At 44.6% G+C, this 20,926-nt stretch overlaps 1 protein-coding gene across 1 annotated transcript in view; it reads left to right on the forward strand.

Annotated features, from left to right (window-relative positions):
- NHSL2 (NHS like 2) overlaps window positions 1–20,926 on the forward strand; it is a 274,480-nt gene that overhangs the window by 115,869 nt on the left and 137,685 nt on the right. Inside the window, exon 2 of the mRNA XM_029240069.1 lies at window positions 8,211–8,279. Within this exon, the coding sequence (XP_029095902.1) occupies window positions 8,211–8,279 (69 nt within the window). The remainder of the gene's footprint in view (window positions 1–8,210; window positions 8,280–20,926) is intronic.

The following is a 20,926-nucleotide window of genomic DNA, read 5'->3' on the forward strand; positions in this document are numbered from 1 at the left end:
TTTTGCCTACCACACTTATGCTTTTTCTATGACCCTTAACCACCTTGCCTCTTGTTTTAGGGGTTACATAATCCGATAGAAGGCCGATATTATTCTTCCTGACACCTGCATGCCTGACTGCATGCCACACGTCTCCATGCCCTCCACTTTGGGTAAAGTGCCTTCTTTCCTTCCATTACTATCCCAGCTGCCAGAGAGCCCTGTGGGAGAATGGTTTCTAATCCCTGGGGCTTTTAATCCTGGACATATATTTTACCTTGGCTCTTACTAAAGTGTTTTTAAAATAGTTTCCAGGATTTTTGTGGATTGCTGGCTATTTCAAAGCTCCTGTTCATTTTTTCCTTTCTCCAGTGCTTGTATGGGGCCAGAGCCCCCTTTCCTACATGGTACGTCTCATCGTACTGTGGTTTATCCATTCCCACCTTCTGGACCTGTTTCTAGTCACCAGCCAGGATCCTGCATTATTTATTTGTGCTTCTCACAGATTTTTACATTGCTGTATTCTAGAAAAGGCCTTGTCTGTGTTTAATATTACTCTCTGACTGGCTTTTCAGAATCAGACCCTCTAAACAGTAGGTCCCTATCTTCCCTTGTTTCCTCCACTCTGAGATTCCTGATTCTGGTCACAAGAAACCTCGTCCACTGAGACCAACCAAAGGCCAGAGGTTGCCGTTCCCCCAAGAAGCCTTCATAACAGCCAGATGCACCCCTTCACTACCTCTGAGCTCTGACTACAACCTTCTTGGTTCCCCCGTCTATTCTTGCCAAAAGCCTCGTGCCCTTTCCTTCTGCCTATCAGATTCATACCCACACTTTGGGGCCTGGTCTGAATCTGACCACCTTGAGGAAAGTTTTCCAGATTATACCAACCCAAGGGACTCACGTCCTCCTCTGAGCACCTCCAGAACTTATTGTCAGTAACACTTATTTTGACAGTGTATCATCTACCATAATGGACAGGTCATAAACCGGTGGCTGGTGGGCCGAATAATGCCCACAGATATGTTTGGTTTAGTCTGCTTGTGGTTTGTTTCTTTTCTAAATTATTTGTTAACAAGTCACAATTAGTAATCTTTCCATTCAATCTGGATTTCTGGCTTCTTTGAAAAACAGAGAAGTCTAGTAATACTGGCTCTGCATTCTTACAGGTTAGTAGTTAGCTGGATTGGGGTGATGGCTTCCCTGTTAGATGGAGCTCTTGCTCTCCAGTTCGCCACAGTTCCCACCACTCCCTATTATTATTATTATTATTATATTACTCCAGCCTCCTTCACTCATTTATAGTACTTGCCTGGCTCCTCAAGGCATTCAGAAATTCTGAAATATTCCACACTTATCTAAATGTCCAGCTGTATTAGAGTCTCTTGGAGGAAAGAAACTTTATTTTGAATTTATTTTGTTTCTCCCATGCATCTCTGTACCTAGTAGATGCTCAATAAGTATTGAGAGAATAAAGAATTTCCTGAATCATCCTCCAGATGACTCTAGAATGTGTAAAACTTTACTTTTACTCCAAGGTAAAGCTTGATAAATGTACTGTCTGTTGAGAAAGTATCAATGTACCTGACTCATGCTAGATGCCTCAGAACAACAGAGGAGGAAACCGAGGCTCAGAGAGCCTATGCAGTAGGGCTGGGGCTGGAGATCTGGTCGTTTCTGGGGCAAGGGCCAATGCCTGTGCTTGATGAGGAATCTTTCCTAAACGTCAATGCTGGAAGCAGAGAGGAGCTGCCCCTGGGACTCTCTGGTAATGTTTGTCCACAAACTTTGAGAGTTACTTTGTTTGGATAGAGATTAAGCAGTTATTAAATGTCCTTTCTGTGCTGGGCATTTATGAAGTAACTCTGCACTTATTCTTGGGCTATCAGGAATTCTGAGCTTCCTGGGCAGCTCACTGAAAAGCTGAGGGACATACAGCTAGATTGAACCTAATTGTTCATGGCATTTGGAGCCCCTTTGGTGAGTCACGTTCAGCTGAGAGAAGCATCTGCTTATTTCCTTGCCCATATGTGCACAGAGGTTGTGCTATTCCCTCATGCCATCACTGGTGGTACTGATGTGTGGTGTGGGATGGGAAAACATGCAGAAATGATGCATGTTTCATTGCGCAGCAGCAAGCAGAAAGGAATGTGAGAATACCGTAGACTCCCGCTGGGGCAGAAATCTGGTGTCATGTGTTGCTAAACAGCTGCAGGAAAATTTGTCTGGACCCATGGAGGCAGAGAGGTGGGTTCACCAGACTTTGGTTCTGAGTAACTTTGAGGGCAAAGAGGTTGTACAGGAAACAGATATGGTGCATCTAGAGGCTTGACCCTGGAGGCTTCATCTGCCTTCTTTGCCACCCTGCCCCCTCCAGCCACCACCAGTTCCAGCTGTGGCTAGGAGAGGAGGGAAGCGGGAAGGCTTCAGCCCCAGGTTCCTCTAGGTCTGATGTGCTCACAGGCCCTGCTTAGGGCCACCGAAATGCTCAGACAGAAAGAGCTCCTGGGCCAGTCCTAAAGGAGGCAAGATAGGGCAGGGGTCGTGTGGGAGAGGCAGGGCAAAGGATTCATATGGGGGCTTTTATCCTTCAGACTCTATAGGAGTTTATAGGACTATAAGAAACATGGAATCCATAACCTTGGACTCACCTAGAACCGGGTTCAAGCCCCTCCTCTATTCCTACAAGGGTGGCCTTAGGCAAGTCATTAATCTCTCCAAACCCAAGTTTACTTCTTTCTGTATAGTGTGAGGAGTCACGAGGCGATGTTTGTATGGGGCCTGGTCCATATTTTAAGAGATGGGAGCTGTGAGCTTTCTAATGATGCAACTGAGCAATAAGCATCATATTGGTTATTATTTATTGTGGGCTTACTATGGGCCAGACACTGTGCTAAACCATTTCAGTCCATTCTCTCTTTTTTTTAATTAATTAATTAATTTTTATTTGTGGCTGTGTTGGGTCTTCGTTTCTGTGCGAGGGCTTTCTCTAGTTGTGGCAAGCGGGGGCCACTCTTCATCGTGGTGCGCAGGCCTCTCACTATTGCAGCCTCTCTTGTTGCGGAGCACAGGCTCCAGACGCGCAGGCTCAGTAATTGTGGCTCACGGGCCCAGTTGCTCCGTGGCATGTGGGATCTTCCCAGACCAGGGCTCGAACCCGTGTCCCCTGCATTGGCAGGCAGATTCTCAACCACTGCGCCACCAGGGAAGCCCCCCATTCTCTCTTTAATCTTTCAAAGATAAAGAAATTGAGTTACAGAGAGGAAGAGTGACTCATCGAAGGTCATCCAGCCAGTAAATGACAGAACCAGCACACACTCAATACAGAGCAGTTCCAGAGCCCACACTTCCAACCAGACCACCTGCCACGCATTTGTTCCACTTCACACATGAGGAAACGCGAGGTCCAGGAGGCACTAGCATCAGAGACAGAGCTTAGGGCTTTAGATGTCTGGCTCTGCTAGTTAACATGCTGTGTGACCTTGGGCAAGTCACTCAACCTCTCTGAGCTTCAGTTTCCTGATTTGGAAAACATCTGAGTCCAAAGCCTCTGGCAGCCTGTACAGTGAGAAGCAGTATCCTATGGGAGAAGGTGGAGGGGAGGGAGCTCAGAATCTACCAGAGACAGAGAATGAGAAGAAATGGGTGTGACTGGCTTTACAAACTGGAGGCAAGTCTGGAATAGAAACTTACCAGAGTGAACATGACCGGTTCACACCACCCATTTAGCAGAGAGCCCACAGAGGCGGGGGGGGGGGGGGGGGGGGGGGGGGGGGGGGGCGGCAGGAGTACGGCCAGCTTAGCCGGAACCCACACAGTGAGCTGCTGTTGCCACCTAGGGGACAGGCAGTGACCATGCACTTGGGCTGAGCAGTACAGCACATTCCCATCTCCTGCTGGTTTCCGGAGTGGAAAGGGGCGGCCAAGCCTTGCTCCAGGAGTGGGGAGGAGAGTGAGGAAAAGGAACGGAGTGCTGCCTCTGCTTTGGGAGTTATAAATAAATCCATCTGGAAGTGTTTGGGGGCTGTGGGAGCCTGAGGCCGGCCTCTGCAATTCAGGCCATGTGGCACACATTTCCATTTACACCAGACCCGCCCCCCAGTCCCAAGAGACTGTCTGATTGGGCCTGTCTGTTCCAGCCCGAGCTGGGCAGGAACCTCTCAGGCCTCCACTCTGCTTCCAGCCCCCGCCCTAACCCTCCCCTCCTCCCAGGCCAACTCCAGCAAGATCATGTGTGAGAAGGTACTTCAAAAAGTTCACGTGCTATTCAAGTGCTGGTTGAATGAATTTCAATTCATCATTTAACTGGCAGTACGTTCTGCTCGCTAGGAAGGGACCCCGTGGTAGTTCTGGAAGGTGACGTGTTCTTGACTTTTAGCCTCCATCTCAGGATCATCTTTACCCTTCCCAGCTAAGGCTGGCTAAGGGACAAAGGCACTGCCCAAGTCTTGTTTGTTTTTCTATCCCCAGCACCAGGGCAATGCTCAGTAGGTGTTGCTTATATGAAGGGGTGAGTCAATTTATTAATTTAACAAACACTCATTGCACACCCTCATGTGCTGTGCACTCTGCTGAACACAGTAGAGAACAAAATAGACAGAATTCCTGCCCTCAACTGAGCTCGTGGTCACAGTGTTTCTCAGTGAGAGTACTATTGGCACTTGGGGTGAGACGATTCTTTGCAGTGTGGGATGGTCCTGTGCATTGCAGGATGTTCAACATCCTGACTTCTGGCCCACTTAGCACCCTGGAGTCATTGTGACAGTGAGAAATGCCTCTACACATTCCCAAATACTTCCAGGGGCTGGGAGGACCCACCCCTGGCTGAGGACCACTGCTGAGGGACTTGACAGGACATGAGGGAAGGAAGGCCATCCCCAAGGTATGAACATGTTGAGTCCTCCAAGTCCACATGGAATTGGTGGTTTAGAACTGGGAAATCAAATTTGTCCCAGAAAGGTGTAAAATAATCCTTCAGTGGCTGAGTTAGGCCCCAGAAGCCTGTAAGGTAGCCTAGGTCCACAGTTTCCTTGGGCTGGCTTAGGGCTGAGCTGCAGGCACCCTGATGGCAGGTTTGAACATGATGAGATGATGAGATGGTATTTTGAGAATGTTCAGAAAACAGCCACTATTTGATCCCAGGTGTACATTAGAAGTCAACCTCAAGATATAGATTTGGGATAAATCCACTTTGAAGTGGGAGTTAGGGTTGAGACCCAGCATCCATTAAGATCATCAAGGGAGAAGATATTGGGGAAAAGGTGAAGAATGAATTCAGAACAGAGGCTGAAGCTAGAGGAGTAGGCCCTGGGGGCACCTCTGCCCTTTCGTTTCCATTCCCAAGGTTAGCACCCTAGTTCAGGGCCTCTGCTCATGCCACGACCATTGCAGCAGCCTCCTAGCTGGCCTCCGTTTTTCTTCTGGTCTCTCTGCCTTCCAGAATTATCTTCTTAAAACCTGGCTTTCATCACGTCCCTTCTCAACATTCACCAGGTCCACCCTCACACCCTAACCCCCTCAGTCACGCTGCCCAGCAAGCTGGCTCCAGATTCTCCTTCAAGGATTGTTGGTGCTCATCTCCTAGACCTTACCATCTGGCCACACAGAGCGCCAAACACACACTGTCCTTCTTTCATCGATGCCACCTCCTCCCCTGGGATACCCTTTGACCCTCTCTCCATTTGGAAAAATAAATTCAGGCTTCAAGGCTGAGTTCAAGCCTCCGCTCTTTTGTAAAGCTTTCCCCCACCCCTCAGAGGCAAGCACACTTTCCCATCTCTGTACCTCCCTCTCCAGCTCTTCATAACACTGTGGGGCTTCTGTCTCTCCCACTAGATTGAGAGTTCCCTGAGGGTGACAGCCATGTTTTAAAGCTTTGTCATCCCATTACCCAGCCTAGTGTGAAGGGACGGGAAAGTGGGCTTGGGATGGGCTGGTAGGACAGGGCAAAGAGAAAGTACAGTGGTTTCCCCCAAGCCTGACAATGCATCCACTTGAGCCACTTTTAACTGCTCTCTCCATAAGCACTGTCTTCGGATGAGGGTTAGTGAAAGAGCTAAGGGAGAGAAGGAAAAAGATGGAGAGCCAAGGTGTGGGCAGGCAGAGGGAGGTGAATGGAGAAGAGAGGAGAGGCTGAGAGGATGAAAGAGGAGAGGAGAGAGCCACGGTCTGCTTCAACAGCTTTCCATACATAGAAATTCAAACAACCTGGAATGGAATAAGAAAAGATTTGGGACTCTGGAAATGAAAGCAGCTGCCTAGGCAGGTCAGCTGAATGTACGGTTAATTAATAGGCATTAATGCCCTTCAGTGACCAGCTGTGCATGGAATCACGTCCTGCTGGGATCAAATGCCAGCTGCCCAGGATGCCCATTTAGTAAAGAGCAAAAAAGAGCATTGGCATAAAAGAGCCAGCGAATTCCTCAGAGAGATCTTCCTAAGGGCAACAGGGGCCACTGGAACTCCATAGTTGCACCATACCACTGGCCTGGCTCTTGCCAAAGATAAGGGGACACGAGAAAAAAAACAACGTGTAGTGAGCAGCTAGTATCCCAGAGGCCACACCAGACACATTTTACGCACACAAGCTCTTTTGATCCTTAGTGCAGCTCTGTGAGGTAGGTATCGTCTCTATTTTACAGGTTAGAAAATTGAGGTCCTTGGAGGGTTAAGAATCTTACCCAAGGGCACATAGCTTCAAAGTCCTGGATCCAGGATTCCAGTGCAGTTCATCCCCTCCCCGACTGGCAGCAATTTTCTCCCTGGTCTTGCTGACTTTGGCTGTGGGGCTGATCTCTGGATTGATTTCTCTGAACATAAACAAAATACCATCAGTTTTTCCTGGCTCTGGAATGAGTCCTCAGAATCATGTGCTGTTTTCCAGTTTGCAGCTGGGTGCCTTTGCTGGGTGTTCACGAATATGAAGCAATAGGCCTTGTCCTGAGCATCAACAGTGTGCACTCAAAAAATGCCAGGGTGCTTTTCTTCCCAGAAGATACTCCAGGCTGGGGGCTTTTAGCCTGTGGAGCCGACTTTTCTATTTTCTCTTTCTTCCCAATGATCTGCCAGTGATCTAGTTGATGGCTGCCAGGCAAAATTTAAAATCCTTATCAAAATCATGGTACCTTTGAGATGTTGCCCACGCTGTGTTCTGACTATATCTGGGACCCATCCCTATCTGCTCAGTGGTTGATGGATGCCATCCATCTGCTGCCAGCCTGTGAGTGCTGGTGAGCAGGGGGCAGGAGGTAGGAACAGGGCAGGTGTGGACAGTGTTTCCTAGAATTCTGATGTGACATGGTTAGGCCAACTCACGGAGGAGCCAGTGGAGGCAGAGGCTGGACCCAATTGGGGGCAAAATGGCACGCAGCACAACCCCCATAGAGTTGTGGCTTTAGGGTGGGGTAGGTTGGCTAGAAAGTCTGTGATGATAGTTTTATGGAATGGTTCTGGAGTCAGGTACACTCTGGGAACCTTTGGGGCTGGGCCTTTGGCCTAGAGTTGTGTGTCCTACACAAGTGGTAATGGATTAGGATTATCGAGCCGCATGCAGGGACTTCTGAAATCTTGTGGAATGACAGAATTTTCAGTGATATTCAGTGTTAAGAGGTGACAAGTCTCTGATCTTGGGTTTGGGCTTTCGCTCTGGTCATTTTAGTGAACAGGATTTTTCGGCATCACCTTCAAAATCTATTTCAAATCCGACCGCGTCTCACCACCTCCATTGCTACCACCTAGTCCAAGCCATCATCCTCTCTTGCCTGTCACTAGTCTCCTAAAATGATGCTGTTAAAACATAGTCTATGTCAGTCTTTTACTCAACATCCTCTAATTGTTCCCCATCTCACTCATATTAAAAGTCTTTAGGGTAGCCTGCGAGGCCCTCAGAATCTGCCACCCCCCTTACCTCCCTGACATGATCTCCTACAAATCCTTCCGTCACCTCCCTCATCCCAGCCACACTCATCTCCTGATCATTCTTTAAGCTTTCCAGGCACATTCGTGCTTTGTGCCTGCTTTTCCTTCTGCCTGGAATGCTTTATCCCAGTGTATCAGTCAGGATCCTGGGAGAGAGTGGTTATGGGAACTGGGGAAATGTTGTCGTGTGGAGAAGGCCACCTGACAGGAATTGTGGTCTTTGGTGGAGGGATGCAGCCAACCCGTGACGAACCTGCACAGCGAGAGCTGATGAAAAATATCTCACTTTCTCTTTCCTTCTGATCTCCTTGCAGGTGCCTCCCATTGGTCAAACCTAACCCGAAGCCAGAGGGCGAGGGAACCTGTCGATGCAGTCTATACAGGTCAGCCTACCAAGGCACGAAGCTGGGTGGAAAAGGGTGGACAAGATCTGGAGGGGCAAATGGAAAATGTGCACAACCTCCGCATAGCTTTGTAGCTGGCTCCCTCACTTCCTCCAGCCCTCCACTGAAATGTTACCTTCTCAGTGAAGCCTTCTCTGGCCACCATTTCTAAAATTTCAGCCCCCAGCACCCAACACCTTACATCCATTCATGCTATGTTTTCGTATAGCGCTTAATACCACATAACATATAATTTATTTATCTTGCCTATCATCTGCCATGAGGGCAGGGACTTTGTTTGATTCATTGCTATTATCACTGCCTAGAATAGTATACAGTAGGTGCTCAATAAATATCTGATCAATGAATGAAGCACTCTCAGAGGCCCCCCTACGGTGAGCCTGCTCTCAGCCAGGCACAGCTGGGGGTAGGTGTTCAATTGTTATTCATGCCTGCTGCTCTCAGTTTTCTCCAAAGAGGCTCGACTGCTGCTGCGGTATTTCAGGTCAGAGGGTGGGGAGGCCTTTGGTGCCCTCAGCATCGACACTTGCATGACAGTTTGTCAACTCGAACCTTATGGAAACTGCTGTTGCATTGATTAGCATGGGCTGAGCTTTGTGTATTTTTAAGTCAGCAGCAGTGGGTAGATTCACAGTCATGGGGACATTGGCCCTTCCAGGTGGTACATCCATACCTCAATAGTAGTGCTAATGGGCCTGTTTCCAAATAAGGTGGGCCCAGGAGGCACTTCCTTGAGGCTCAAGGGCAGGGGGATGTGAGCTGGGCCCTCTGGCCACAGTGGTGGTGAAACAGGGATAGGTCAGATCAGGACAAGCAAAACAGGTTTGAATTCCTAGTATACTGTAGCTGTGTCCAGGATAATGTTTTTACTATACAAGTGGTATATGAAGATATTCTCATTGTGAAAAAAATCAAACAGTCTAGCTACAGTTAAAATCCTCTTCCCTCCCCAGGTCTGCTCCCCAGAGGTAACAACCACTGTTATCAGCAAAGAGTGCTCTCTTCCTAATCTCTTTCTATGTATACATAGTTTGGTTGTATGTGGGTATTTAAAAATAAATGGTATTACTCGGTATATATTGATCTGTAACTTGCTTTTTTTCAGTTAACAATGTATCTTGGAAACCTTACCATGTCAGGACACATGGATCTAACTCACTCTTTTTCAATCAAACTTTTCATTTTGAGGTAATTGAAGATTCACATGCAGTTTAAGAAATAATAGATCCCATATACCCTTCACCCAGTTTTCCTCAATGACAACCTCTTGCGAAACTATAGGACAATATCACCAGCAGGATAGTAACACTGATACAGTCAAGATACAGAACATTTTCATCACCACAAGGATCCTTCAAGTTGCCCTTTCATAGCTACACCCAGTTTTCTCCCCACCCCCCACCTCCTCCTTAACCCCTGGCAACCGCTAATCTGTTCTCCATTTCTAAAATTAGGTCATTTTGATAATGTTATGTAAATAAAATCATCCAGTATGTAACCTTTAGGGATTGTTCGGTTTTAAGTCAATATAATTATCTGGAGATTCATCCAGGTTGTTGTGTGTATCAACGGTCTGTTTTTTTTAATTGCTGAGTAGTTTTCCATGGCTTGGATGTACCACAAATAGTTTCTCCATTCGCCTGTTGAAGGACATATGGATTATTTCCAGTTGGGGGCTATTATAAATAAAGCTGCTATGAACAATCATGTAACAGGTTTTTATGTGAACAGAAGTTTTCATTTCTCTGGGATACATGTCCAAGGGTACAACTGCTGGGTCATATGGTATTTGCAAGTTTAGCTTTTAAAGTAACTTGCCAAACTGTTTTCCAGAATAGCCATACCATTTTACATTCCCATCAGCAATGTATGAGGGATCCAATTTCTTGGCGTCTTCTCCAACATTTGGTGCGGTCATTTTTAAAAAATTTTAGCCATTCTAATAGGTATGTAGTATATTTTATTGTGGTTTTAATTTGCATGTCCCTAATAGCAAGTGATAGAACATCTTTTTATGTGCTTATTTGCCATCCATATATCCTTTTCAATGAATTATCTGTTCATGTCATTGTTTGATTGTCATGTATAAAATCTAGCCTGTATGCCTAGCTCTAGATTTCGAATATTTTCCTTTCTGTAAAAATTTTATAGTTTTACATTTAAGTTCGTGATGCACTTTTTCAGCTTTATTGAAATATAATTGACATATAATATCGTGTAAGTTTAAGGTGTACAACATGATTTGGTGCACATATATATGTTTCAAAATGATTACCAAAATAAGGTTAGTTTGTGATGCATTTTAAGTTGATTTTTTGGGAACTTTGATAGGAATTGCACCAAACCTGTATATAAATTTGGGGAGAATTGACATCTTTACTATGTTGAGTCTTCTAATCCATGAACACAGTATATTTCTCAATTTATTTAGGTCTCTTTGAATTCTTTCATCAGCATTTTGTAGTTTTTAGCATACAAGTCCTATACGTGTCTTGTTATATTTACACTTAAACATTTTATTTTAAGAAACTGTAAATGGTATTGTATTTTTAAATTTTGGCATCCATTTGTTCATTGCTGGTATGTAGAAATATGATTTATTTCTGTATGCATATCTTGTATCCTGCAGCCTTGCCAAACTCACATATTACTTCTAGGAACTGTTTTGTAGTTCCTTGGGGCTTTCTACATATACCGTCAGATTATTTCCAAATAGGGACAGTTTTATTTCTTCCTTTTCAATCTGTATGCCTTTTATTTCCTTTTCTTGCCTGATTGTACTGGCTAGAACTTCCAGCATTATGTTGAATTCGAGTGGTGAGGGCAGACATTCTTGCCCTGTTCCCAATCTGAGGAGGAAAGCATTAACTTTCACCATTAAGTTTAGTGTTAGCTGTTAAGTGTTTTGTAGATGCTCTTTTTCAAGTTGAGGAAATTCCTTTCTTTTCCTATTTCTGAGAGGGTTTTTATTTTTCTTTTTATCATAATGGGTGTTGGATTTTGTTAAGCGCTTTTTCTGCATTGATTGATATAATTGTGTGATTGTTCTTCTTTAGTCTATTAAAATGGTGGATTGCATTGACTTATTTTCAGATATTGAAACTGTCTTGCATCTCTGGAATAGACTCCACTTGATAATGGTGTATAATTCTTACTGAATTCTAAATACTAATGTTGTGTTGAGGAGTTTTACTTCTATTTTCATGAGGGATATTTGTCTGTAGTTTTCGTTTTTGTGTGCGACTGTCATCTGGTTTTGGCATCAAGATAATACTAGCTTCATAAAATTATTTGGGAAGCATTTTCTCCTCTTCTATTTCCTGGAAGAGATTGTGTAGAATTGGTGTTAATTCTTTAAACATTTGGTAGAATTCTCCAGTGAAACCATGGGACCTGGGTATTTCTTTTTCGGGAGTTTTAAAATTATGAATTCAATTTTCTTAATAGTGATAGGGCTATTCAAATCATCTATTTCCTACTGAGTGAGTTTTGGGCATTTGTGTTTTTCAAGGAATTGGTCAGTTTCATCACAATTCTCTAAGTGTATAGAGTTGTTCTTAGTGTTTATTCCTTTATTATCCTTTTGATGTCTGAAGGGTCTGTAGTGATATTCATTTCGTTCCTGATATTAATAACTTGTGTTTTCTCTTCTTTTTTCCTCTCTCTGTAGGTCTTACTGGAGTTTGTCAGTTTTGCTGATCTTTGTTTCATTGATTTTCTCTAATTGTTTTCCTGTTTTCAATTTTATTGATTTCTGCTCCTAATTTCCTTTCTTCTGGCTTTATCTTGTGCTTTTTTTCTAGTTTCTTGAGGTAGAAACATAGATTATTGATTTGACACTTTTTCTCTTTTCTATAAACTTCCATTTACACACTGCTTTAGTTGCATCCCACAAATTTTGCGATGTTGTATTTTCATTTTTATTCTGTTCAATGTATTTTTTTAAATTCTTCTTGAGATTTCATCTTTGACCTATGGATTATTTAGAAGTGTGCTGTTTGGTTTTCAAGTGTTTAGATATTTCCTGTTATCTTTCTGTTATTATTGATTTCTAGTTTGATTCCATTGCAGTCACAAAATACATTTCATTTTATTTCAATTGTTTTTTTCTTAATTTGTTACGGCTTGTTTTATGGCACAGGGTATGGTATAACATAGCTTGTTCCATGGGCACTTGAAAAGAATGTGTAGTCTTCTTTGTTGAATGGAGTGTTCTATAAATGTTAAATTAGAAACCGTTGGTTGAGGGTGTTGTTGAGTTCTGTATCCTTGCTGATTTTCTGTCTAGTAGGTGCATCCCAGCTCCCCACTCAGCCTTCTTCAACATCACCCCAGTATGGAGGTTACCCCTGGTTACAGTTCAGCAAGGGTGAAAGTCTGTGTTTTCAACCCTTTCTTTGCAGGTGGGGTTGAGGGTTGGGGCCACGTTTTTCTTTTCCTGTGATGTTTGGCTGTAATAGAGCAGTTAGTGTGTAAAATTTTCTATCTGGCTGGTATACCGCCTTTTCTGGTCCTTTGGTTAGAGACATAGGTTTTTATGTTTTTGTTTTTTGTCTGCACCCATTGGTGTTTCCATGTTGCAAGCTTTTTAAGCTCCAACTCTGAGATACATGAGGCAAAACAAATCCAGGGAACTTACCATCGTGTCATTCCTCGAGTCCTGAGGTCTCTCTGGTGTCCCTTCTCTCCACCTTTCAGAGTCTTCTGGTGTCTCTTTTATTTATAATGTTCAAGAGTTTCAGTTGTACTTAGTTTTTAGTTTTACTTAGTGAGGGAATCGGGGGACAAAAGTTTATCTACTCCATCTTCCCAGAAGCAGAAGTCCTAACTTACTCTTTTAAAATGTTACACAGTTTTGCAGAGTATGACATTTATAAGAGTTTATTTAACTACTTACCCATTTGATGAACTCAGGTTGTTTCTAAATTTTGACAGCTGATATTTCAATAAGAATCCATTCAATAAACATTTGTGTACACGTGCAAGAGCTTTTTTGGGATAGATGTGAAGAAGTAGAGTTGCTGGGTAATAGGGGATGTGCATTTTACATACTAATAGGTATTACCAAATTCCTACCTGTGATGCCTGTCCTCCACCCAGCAGTGTATGAGAGTATCAGTTTTGCTCAGCTCCACGCCAACACTTGATAGAATCAAACTTTTAGTTATCAGTGTAATGGGTGAAAGATGGTATCTGATGGTTCTTTTCATTTGCCTTTCCTTGATTACTAGAGGTTGTGAATTTTCCCAAATGTCTATTAACCATTTGTAACTCTCCTTTTGAATTGACTGACCATATACTTTGCTATATATCTTTTGAGTTGTCTGCCTTTTTTATTGATTTATGGAAATTATATATGGAGATTAATTTTTATATAATATATATAGCAAATAATATTTTCCCCAATTTATCATTTGTCTTTTAACTTTATTGATGGTGTCTTTCATCTAAGAAATGTTCTGATGTAGATTCAAATTTATCAAGCATTCCTTCATGGCTTTTGTGTTGTGTATGTGTGTTGTTTAAAAAGGATTTCTCTACACCAGAGTCACAAATATATACGCCTACGTGCTTCTCATTGTGGTTATAGGTATGTTTTATTTTTTCGTATTTAGTTGTTTGAGCTATCTGGAATGTCTGTGTATCTGTGTGCCTGTGTGCCTGTGTGCAGGCATGTACTATGAGGCAGAAATCTAATTTAGTTTTTTTCAAATGGAAAACCAGTTGTTCTATTGAATAGTTCATCCTTTCACCACAGACTTATAAATGACACATATTATTTATTTAATATCTTATTACATGAGTTGGCTAGGGAGCTCTCTGTTCTCTTTTATTCATTTACTTGTCTATTTCTGTGCCAATGCCACACCCTATTAATTATTATAGATTTGATACCTTATATAATGAATCATCATTCATTGTCCTTTTTCCTCCAAAACTGTTTTAGCTCTTCTTGTACATATTCTCTTTCATATGGATGTTCAAATCAATTTGTCAAGTTCTATGAAAAATTCCTGTGGAGATTTGATTGGAACAGCAATTAGTTTATAGATAAATTTAGGGAGAATTGACATGTTTTCCACTTTTCCCCGCACAACTTTTCCTCCTTCATGAAGAATATTGGAGCCCACGTGAAAAATGCTTAGGGGCTAAAGAACACACATAAGCCCCTCCGACACAAACACACACGCACACTTGTTTCTGTGTATTTGTGAAAGCCTACGCTTAGGCTCCAAGGGTAAATATCTATTGGAAACATGGGCTCTAGGCACTAGGGCTGTTGTTCATTGGTACTCCCAAAGTGGGGGCAACTCCTTTTCCTGGTCAAAAAGAAACAACCCCCCCAAACTCTGGCTTGATAACATACTTTGTTGGACTTCAAGGAAGGAAGTGGGGAGTAGATGAAGGAGACAAGCAGCACATGGTAACATTAGGAGACAGTGGGGTCATGATTTTTTATCCAGGAGAGCCCAGGATAACGGCAAGTATGAATGGTGAAGGATGGAAAGTATCAGGAATTAGGAGTGGCCCCCTCTTCCATGCTGGTGTCTATGGAGTGGGGTCCTGAGGAACTAGGGAACCACCTGTTCCCAGCAAGGTGCTCTCATTCACCGTGTCCATCTATATACAGTATATACTGGAAGACGGGCTTGGTTGGCATCTGGGCCTATTGGGCCTGATGTTCTGGATAGACCATAGTGTGGGTTTGGAAGCAGATCTGGCTACCTTTGGGTTCACTCCCAGAAAACACTCCCAAGTCCCATGGGGTTTCTGTCTTGGTGGGTGTTCTGATGACTGGATAGTTTACCCTTGTATAAAAATGGTGTATTCTATCACAAAAGGGCCATGCTGCCTGCCCCGAGGTGTGCCCCTTCAGTGTTACTATCTGGTAGCAGGTACTCACAGCCAGTTGCACAGATCTTGATGCCTGGCTTTGGGTGGGGCTGCTAGAGCAGCTCAACCTACCTGCTCAGGTGTTTCAGCAAACTGTAAGCCCAAGAAGGATATTTAGTAGTATGAGGCAGCCTTGGAGTTTAGCTGGAGCCCTCCAAACTTTTCCTAAGGAGGAAGTAGGGGCTGGTTTAGGGGTTCTTTCCCATGTGCAGATGCTGTCTGGGCAAGCAGCTCTGCCCTCACCTATGTTCCATTCAGCTGACAGGATGGACACTGCCCCCAGACATCTTTATTCTCCCCCACAAGGTCATGTTCTCCAAGGCAGGGGTGGGGCCTGAGCTACCAGCACCACTCTGAATCTCAACATCTAACAAGGCCGTCAAAACATCACTCTAATAAAGAAGGCGAAATCAAGTGCAGTAAATACCTTAGGAGAGGTACAAAGTGCTATGTGGAGTTTACTAACCTCACTTTTGAAAGTCCAATCTATCGTTAAGCCTTTTCCCACCCCAATGTCTTTTGGATCTGTACCTTTTTTTCCCCACTTTCATGACTCTGATTTAGGCCCTACTGAGCACTGCTGGACTACCTCAGGGGCCACTTCTGATCTGTTTTCCTCTGGTGCATCTTCCGAACTCAAAGCTCTAATCATGTCCTCTGCTCCCTAATAAAACATCTTGACAGAATCAAGGCTTAACGTCCACCTGACTTTCTTCTTAAATGCCATTTACAGCTTTTCCTTTATTTCCAAAATGGCAAAAGTTTACTATAGTGCTTGACTTTCAAAGTCCTTATGATACGTCCCAGCCTTCCCTTCCTGTGTATATCTGTAAGTGGGGTTGGGGGGCAGTTAGGAGGACAATGCAGCTTGATGCTGAGTAAAGCGCACCTTGAACTTTGGGGTCAGAGATAACTGGTTCATCTAGTCTCTCCTCTGCATCTTAGCTGCTGCATGACCCTGGCCCTCACTTCACAGTTTCTGTCGCCCTCCGTTTCCTATTCTGTTAAGGCCGTGTAACAAAACAACCCCTATTCGAGGTTAGCGATGAAGACTCAGTGAGAGTGGAGATGAGTGGGGCTTCCAGGGCCGGAAGCTTTCCCAATTTGGGGGTTCAGGCAGGGCGGGGCCCGGGCCGGCGGAGCAGGTGCCACTGTCGCGAGGCCACCCGGGGCTGCTTTTCGTGCGCAGAGCACCTCCGCGCGTCTTGGTGCGTCACCAGGCGCTGGCAGAGGCGGCGAGCCTGCGGGGGCAGCCTATGCGGGCACAGCCAGAGGGATGAGTCACGGTCCCTCAGCTCCTCCGGAACATGAGGCTCCTCGAAAGCGGCCCGGCCCCCGCCGGCCTTCCGCCCCCGCCCGGCTGAGCGGCAGAGCCGCCCCGAGTCCGGCAGAGGGCGCTGCAGTGCAGCCGCTCCAGCTGCCAAAGGCAGGCACCGCGTTTGGCTCAGAGGGAAAGATCCCGCCCCGGAGGCGGGGTGTGTGTGTGGGGGGGGGGTCTCTGCAGCCCCAGTGGTGGCTTTGTTTTTTGTGTGTGTGTGTGTGAAACAATTAATATATTTATTTTCCTGATATTACAAGATAAAGTTATATCTGATGTATTTTAATAGATTATTAAAATAGTCACTTTATTGTTGGCATTCTTTTTCCAGTTCTGACCTTGTTACAGAAGATTGAGAATGTGCTACAGGTTTGAAAGAAAAACCTAATTTTAAATAAACTTTATTTGGAACCTAAGAGAAAAATCACAAGATCTCACAGGTGTATTCTCGTTTAGAGCATGGTCAGCAAACTTTTTCTGTAGAGGGCCAGAATGTAAATATTTTAATGTTTTGAGGGTCTATTTCATAATATTTTTTTAAACGAAAACGCTTGTTTTTAACACAGAAGTGAAATGTACCTCAAAATGATCAGTCCCTACCCTCTTGCACTGTTGGTGGGAATGTAAATTGATACAGCCACTATGGAGAACAGTATGGAGGTTCCTTAAAAAACTAAAAATAGAATTACCATACACCCAACAATCCCACTACTGGGCTATATACCCTGAGAAAACCATAATTCAAAAAGACCCATGCACCCCAGTGTTCATTGCAGCTCTATTTACTATAGCCAGGTCATGGAAACAACCTAAGTGTCCATCGACAGATGAATGGATAAATAAGATGTGGCACATATATACAATGGAATATTACTCAGCCATAAAAAGAAACAAAATTGAGTTATTTGTAGTGAGGTGGATGGACCTAGAGTCTGTCACACAGAGTGAAGTAAGTCAGAAAGAGAAAAACAAATACCATATGCTAACACATAGATATAGAATCTAAAAAAGAAAAAAATGGTTATGAAGAACTTAGGGGCAGGACAGGAATAAAGACACAGACGTAGAGAATGGACTTGAGGACACGGGGAGGGGGAAGGGTAAGCTGGGACAAAGTGAGAGAGTGGCATGGACATATATACACTACCAAACGTAAGGTAGATAGCTAGTGGGAAGCAGCCGCATAGCACAGGGAGATCAGCTCGGTGCTTTGTGACCACCTAGAGGGATGGGATAGGGAGGGTGGGAGGCTGACACAAGAGGGAGGGGATATGGGGATATATGTATACGTATAGCTGATTCACTTTGTTACACAGCAGAAACTAACACAACAATATAAAACAATTATACTCCAATAAAGATGTTTAAAAAAAGAAAAGTTCAGTCCCTGTACAGAGCAATGGGGCCAACAGGGCCATACTGGAGAGGGCCTCTTCTTGCTTGCCCCAAGCTTTTGAGCAGGGAAATGAGAAGCTGGCGACTTCCCCACTCTCCCCAGAGAGGGTCCCTGATAGGGTGGGTCCCCCTTTTCCAAAATAGATCTGCCTAGGTGACCCAGCCCTTAATCTTGTCCCTTCTTGACCTTTCCCACCCGAGGTGATGGTTTAAAAGATTTGGGCTGATGCAGCAGAGGGCGGGGGGTGGGGTGGGGAAGAGCTCTAGCTATCAGGGGACCCGGGTTTCAGTACCAGCTCCATCTCGAGTGTGACCTCGGCCATTTCATTATTCATTCATTCAGAAAACATTCATTGTGTCCACAAGGCACTGACCATGGGGGGAAGGGAGGAGGCCAAAGCTGTGAACAATTATCCCGACCTTAAAACAGCTTATGCCTCACACAGGACCCCACACATAGGTGACCCATAAATAGTTGCTGAATAAATAAATGCTACGTCTTAATCGCTACACACAAAAGCAGGGAATTTTGGGTCACTGATGTGTCCCAGGTGCCTAGAACAGTGCATGACACACAGTAGGTGCTCAGTAGTTTGTCAAATAAATGATAAAGGAATACATTAGGCATTTTGTGAGCACAGAGAACACCTAACCCACAAGAGTAAGTGGTGTTTGAACCAAGTCTTGAGGAAGAGTGGGTGTTAGCTAGGCACCCAGGGCCAGAAGGGAGGGTGATACAGGCAGAGAAGAACCTGTGCCAAGGTACAGAGCTCACGATGTCCTCACCAATCTGTGCCTCAACTCGTTCCTGTAAGAAAAAAAAAAAAAGGGATAGGGTTGGCCCTCTAATCTCTCAGATTCTTCAGGTTCTGAGATTCTCTGGTTCTAAAAATGAATCCAGTTACCCAGCTTAGGGCCTGGACAGCTTTGCAGTTCAAGATATTCAGGTTTTGACTTTTGAGTGGGCCCATCTTCAGAATAAAGACTTGGCGATCTTAGGCACCCCTTTCCCAGCCCCTTGCTCTGTCTTTTGTTTGTTTGTTTGTTTCGTTTTGTTTTTTTAACATCTTTATTGGAGTAGAATTGCTTTACAATGATGTGTTAGTTTCTGCTTTATAACAAAGTGAATCTGTTATACATGTACGTATGTCCCCATATCTCTTCCCTCTTGCGTCTCCCTCCCTCCCACCCTCCCTATCTCACCCCTCGAGGTGGTCACAAAGCACCGCCCTTGCTCTGTCTTAAACCTTGGAAATCTCCCTCGAATCCTCATACAATGAGTTATCTACGCCACAAAAACCAGCACTTATTTGTGTATCGCCACGATTTTTCTTTGTATTCAATTGGTTTTTGAAATAAAGCCTTTGTTAATTTCATATTATTAAACTAACACAGTTAATTGTGGGCAAAACAGAAATGTATACAGAAGAAAATAAAAACCACCCATCCTTCACCTACCTGATGTAGTTCCTTGAAGATTTGTTATGCCTTCATTATAATACACACACCTGAGCTCATACAACACACCGTCACATGACTGTCATGTGAGCCTTATGTTCCCAGTGAAAGCATGAGCTGGAGGCAGTTCTCGCTTACCCTCCGTTAGTTGTGTCTCTGATGGGAAGAGATGTTGGCTGGGACCCCAGAACTCCGATTCTTTAGCCAGGTGTAGACCATCATGTTAAGTCCTCAAAGACCATACTCTTCAGAGAACTTTTCTTTCTGAGGCAGGGCTTTGGACCTGAACCACTGTGGGGCCTTCTCACCCTGCCTGGAGTTGGGCTAGAGTTGGGCTAGATTACATGGGGGCCACCAGGCCTCCTTTGATCCAGACCAGAGACAGCTCTGAGTAGCTTTCTGGGGGCCCTGGGGAGGGGCTGCTTGGGAACTTACTTCCCTACCTGCCTGAAGGGGGCCCCACAAATAAACCCATAACCCTGGCTTACTCAGTTTCTCTTGGTCCCTCCCATTAAACGCTTCATCCCCAGCACACTGACCCCTTATTGTGTCATAGTTCCTTTCTATTCAATGTGGGATCCATGGGCCAGTGGCATAGACAACAAGCTCTCTAGGAGATGGTTTGTATATTAAAGTTTAAGAAGTAAAGTGCAGATTCTATTTCAGAAGGTCTGGGGTGGAACCCGAAATTCTTCATTTTCTAACAAGTTCCCAAGTAATAGTGATGCAACTGGTCCATGGACCACACTTTGAGTAGCAAAGATCTAGAAGTCTCTTTTGCCTTCCCTTGTCCTCCCTGAAGGTGAAGGGTTAGGAGAGGCCTCCAGCATTCCCTAGAGGTTAGAATATGTAGACACACACACACACACACACACACACACACACACACACACACACGGAGTCAAGAGCTGTCCTGGGTGTTGAGTAAATGTTTGATGAGTGAATGCATGAAGTTTAAGGATGAGAAGACTTCAAGGTACACTTGCACCCCTCCCACCCCTCAGTGTGTTGCCCATTTCAGTGGTGATAGCATCAGCTTCAGTCACCAGATGGAATTGGTTCCTTAGCCAATTTTTTTTTAATTTATTTTTATTTGTTTTAAAATTCACATTTAAAAATATTTATTTATTTATTTTTGGCTGCGTTGGGTCTTTGTTGCTGCACGCGGGCTTTCTCCAGTTGCAGTGACAGGTGGGGGCTACCCTTCGTTGTGGTGCGCAGGCTTCTCATTGTGGTGGCTTCTCTTGTGTGGAACGCGGGCTCTAGGCACGCGGGCTTCAGCAGCTGTGGCACGTGGGCTCAGTAGTTGTGGCTCGCGGGCTCTAGAGCGCAGGCTCAGTAGTTGTGGTGCACAGGCTTAGTTGCTCCACGGCATGTGGGATCTTCCCGGACCAGGGCTCAAACCTGTGTCCCCTGCATTGGCAGGCGTATTCTTAACCACTGCGCCACCAGGGAAGTCCCTCCTTAGCCATTTTTGCCTGGCTTTGTCTTTCCTTTCTCACTGCTTCTATTCTCATTCACACACCTCTCATCTATCTCCAGGTTTCCTCCTGTCTCTGGT

This window comes from Monodon monoceros, unplaced genomic scaffold, assembly GCF_005190385.1.
Source record: "Monodon monoceros isolate NGI ecotype Baffin Bay Population unplaced genomic scaffold, NGI_Narwhal_1 Super_Scaffold_22, whole genome shotgun sequence".
Taxonomy (NCBI): Eukaryota; Metazoa; Chordata; class Mammalia; order Artiodactyla; family Monodontidae; genus Monodon; species Monodon monoceros.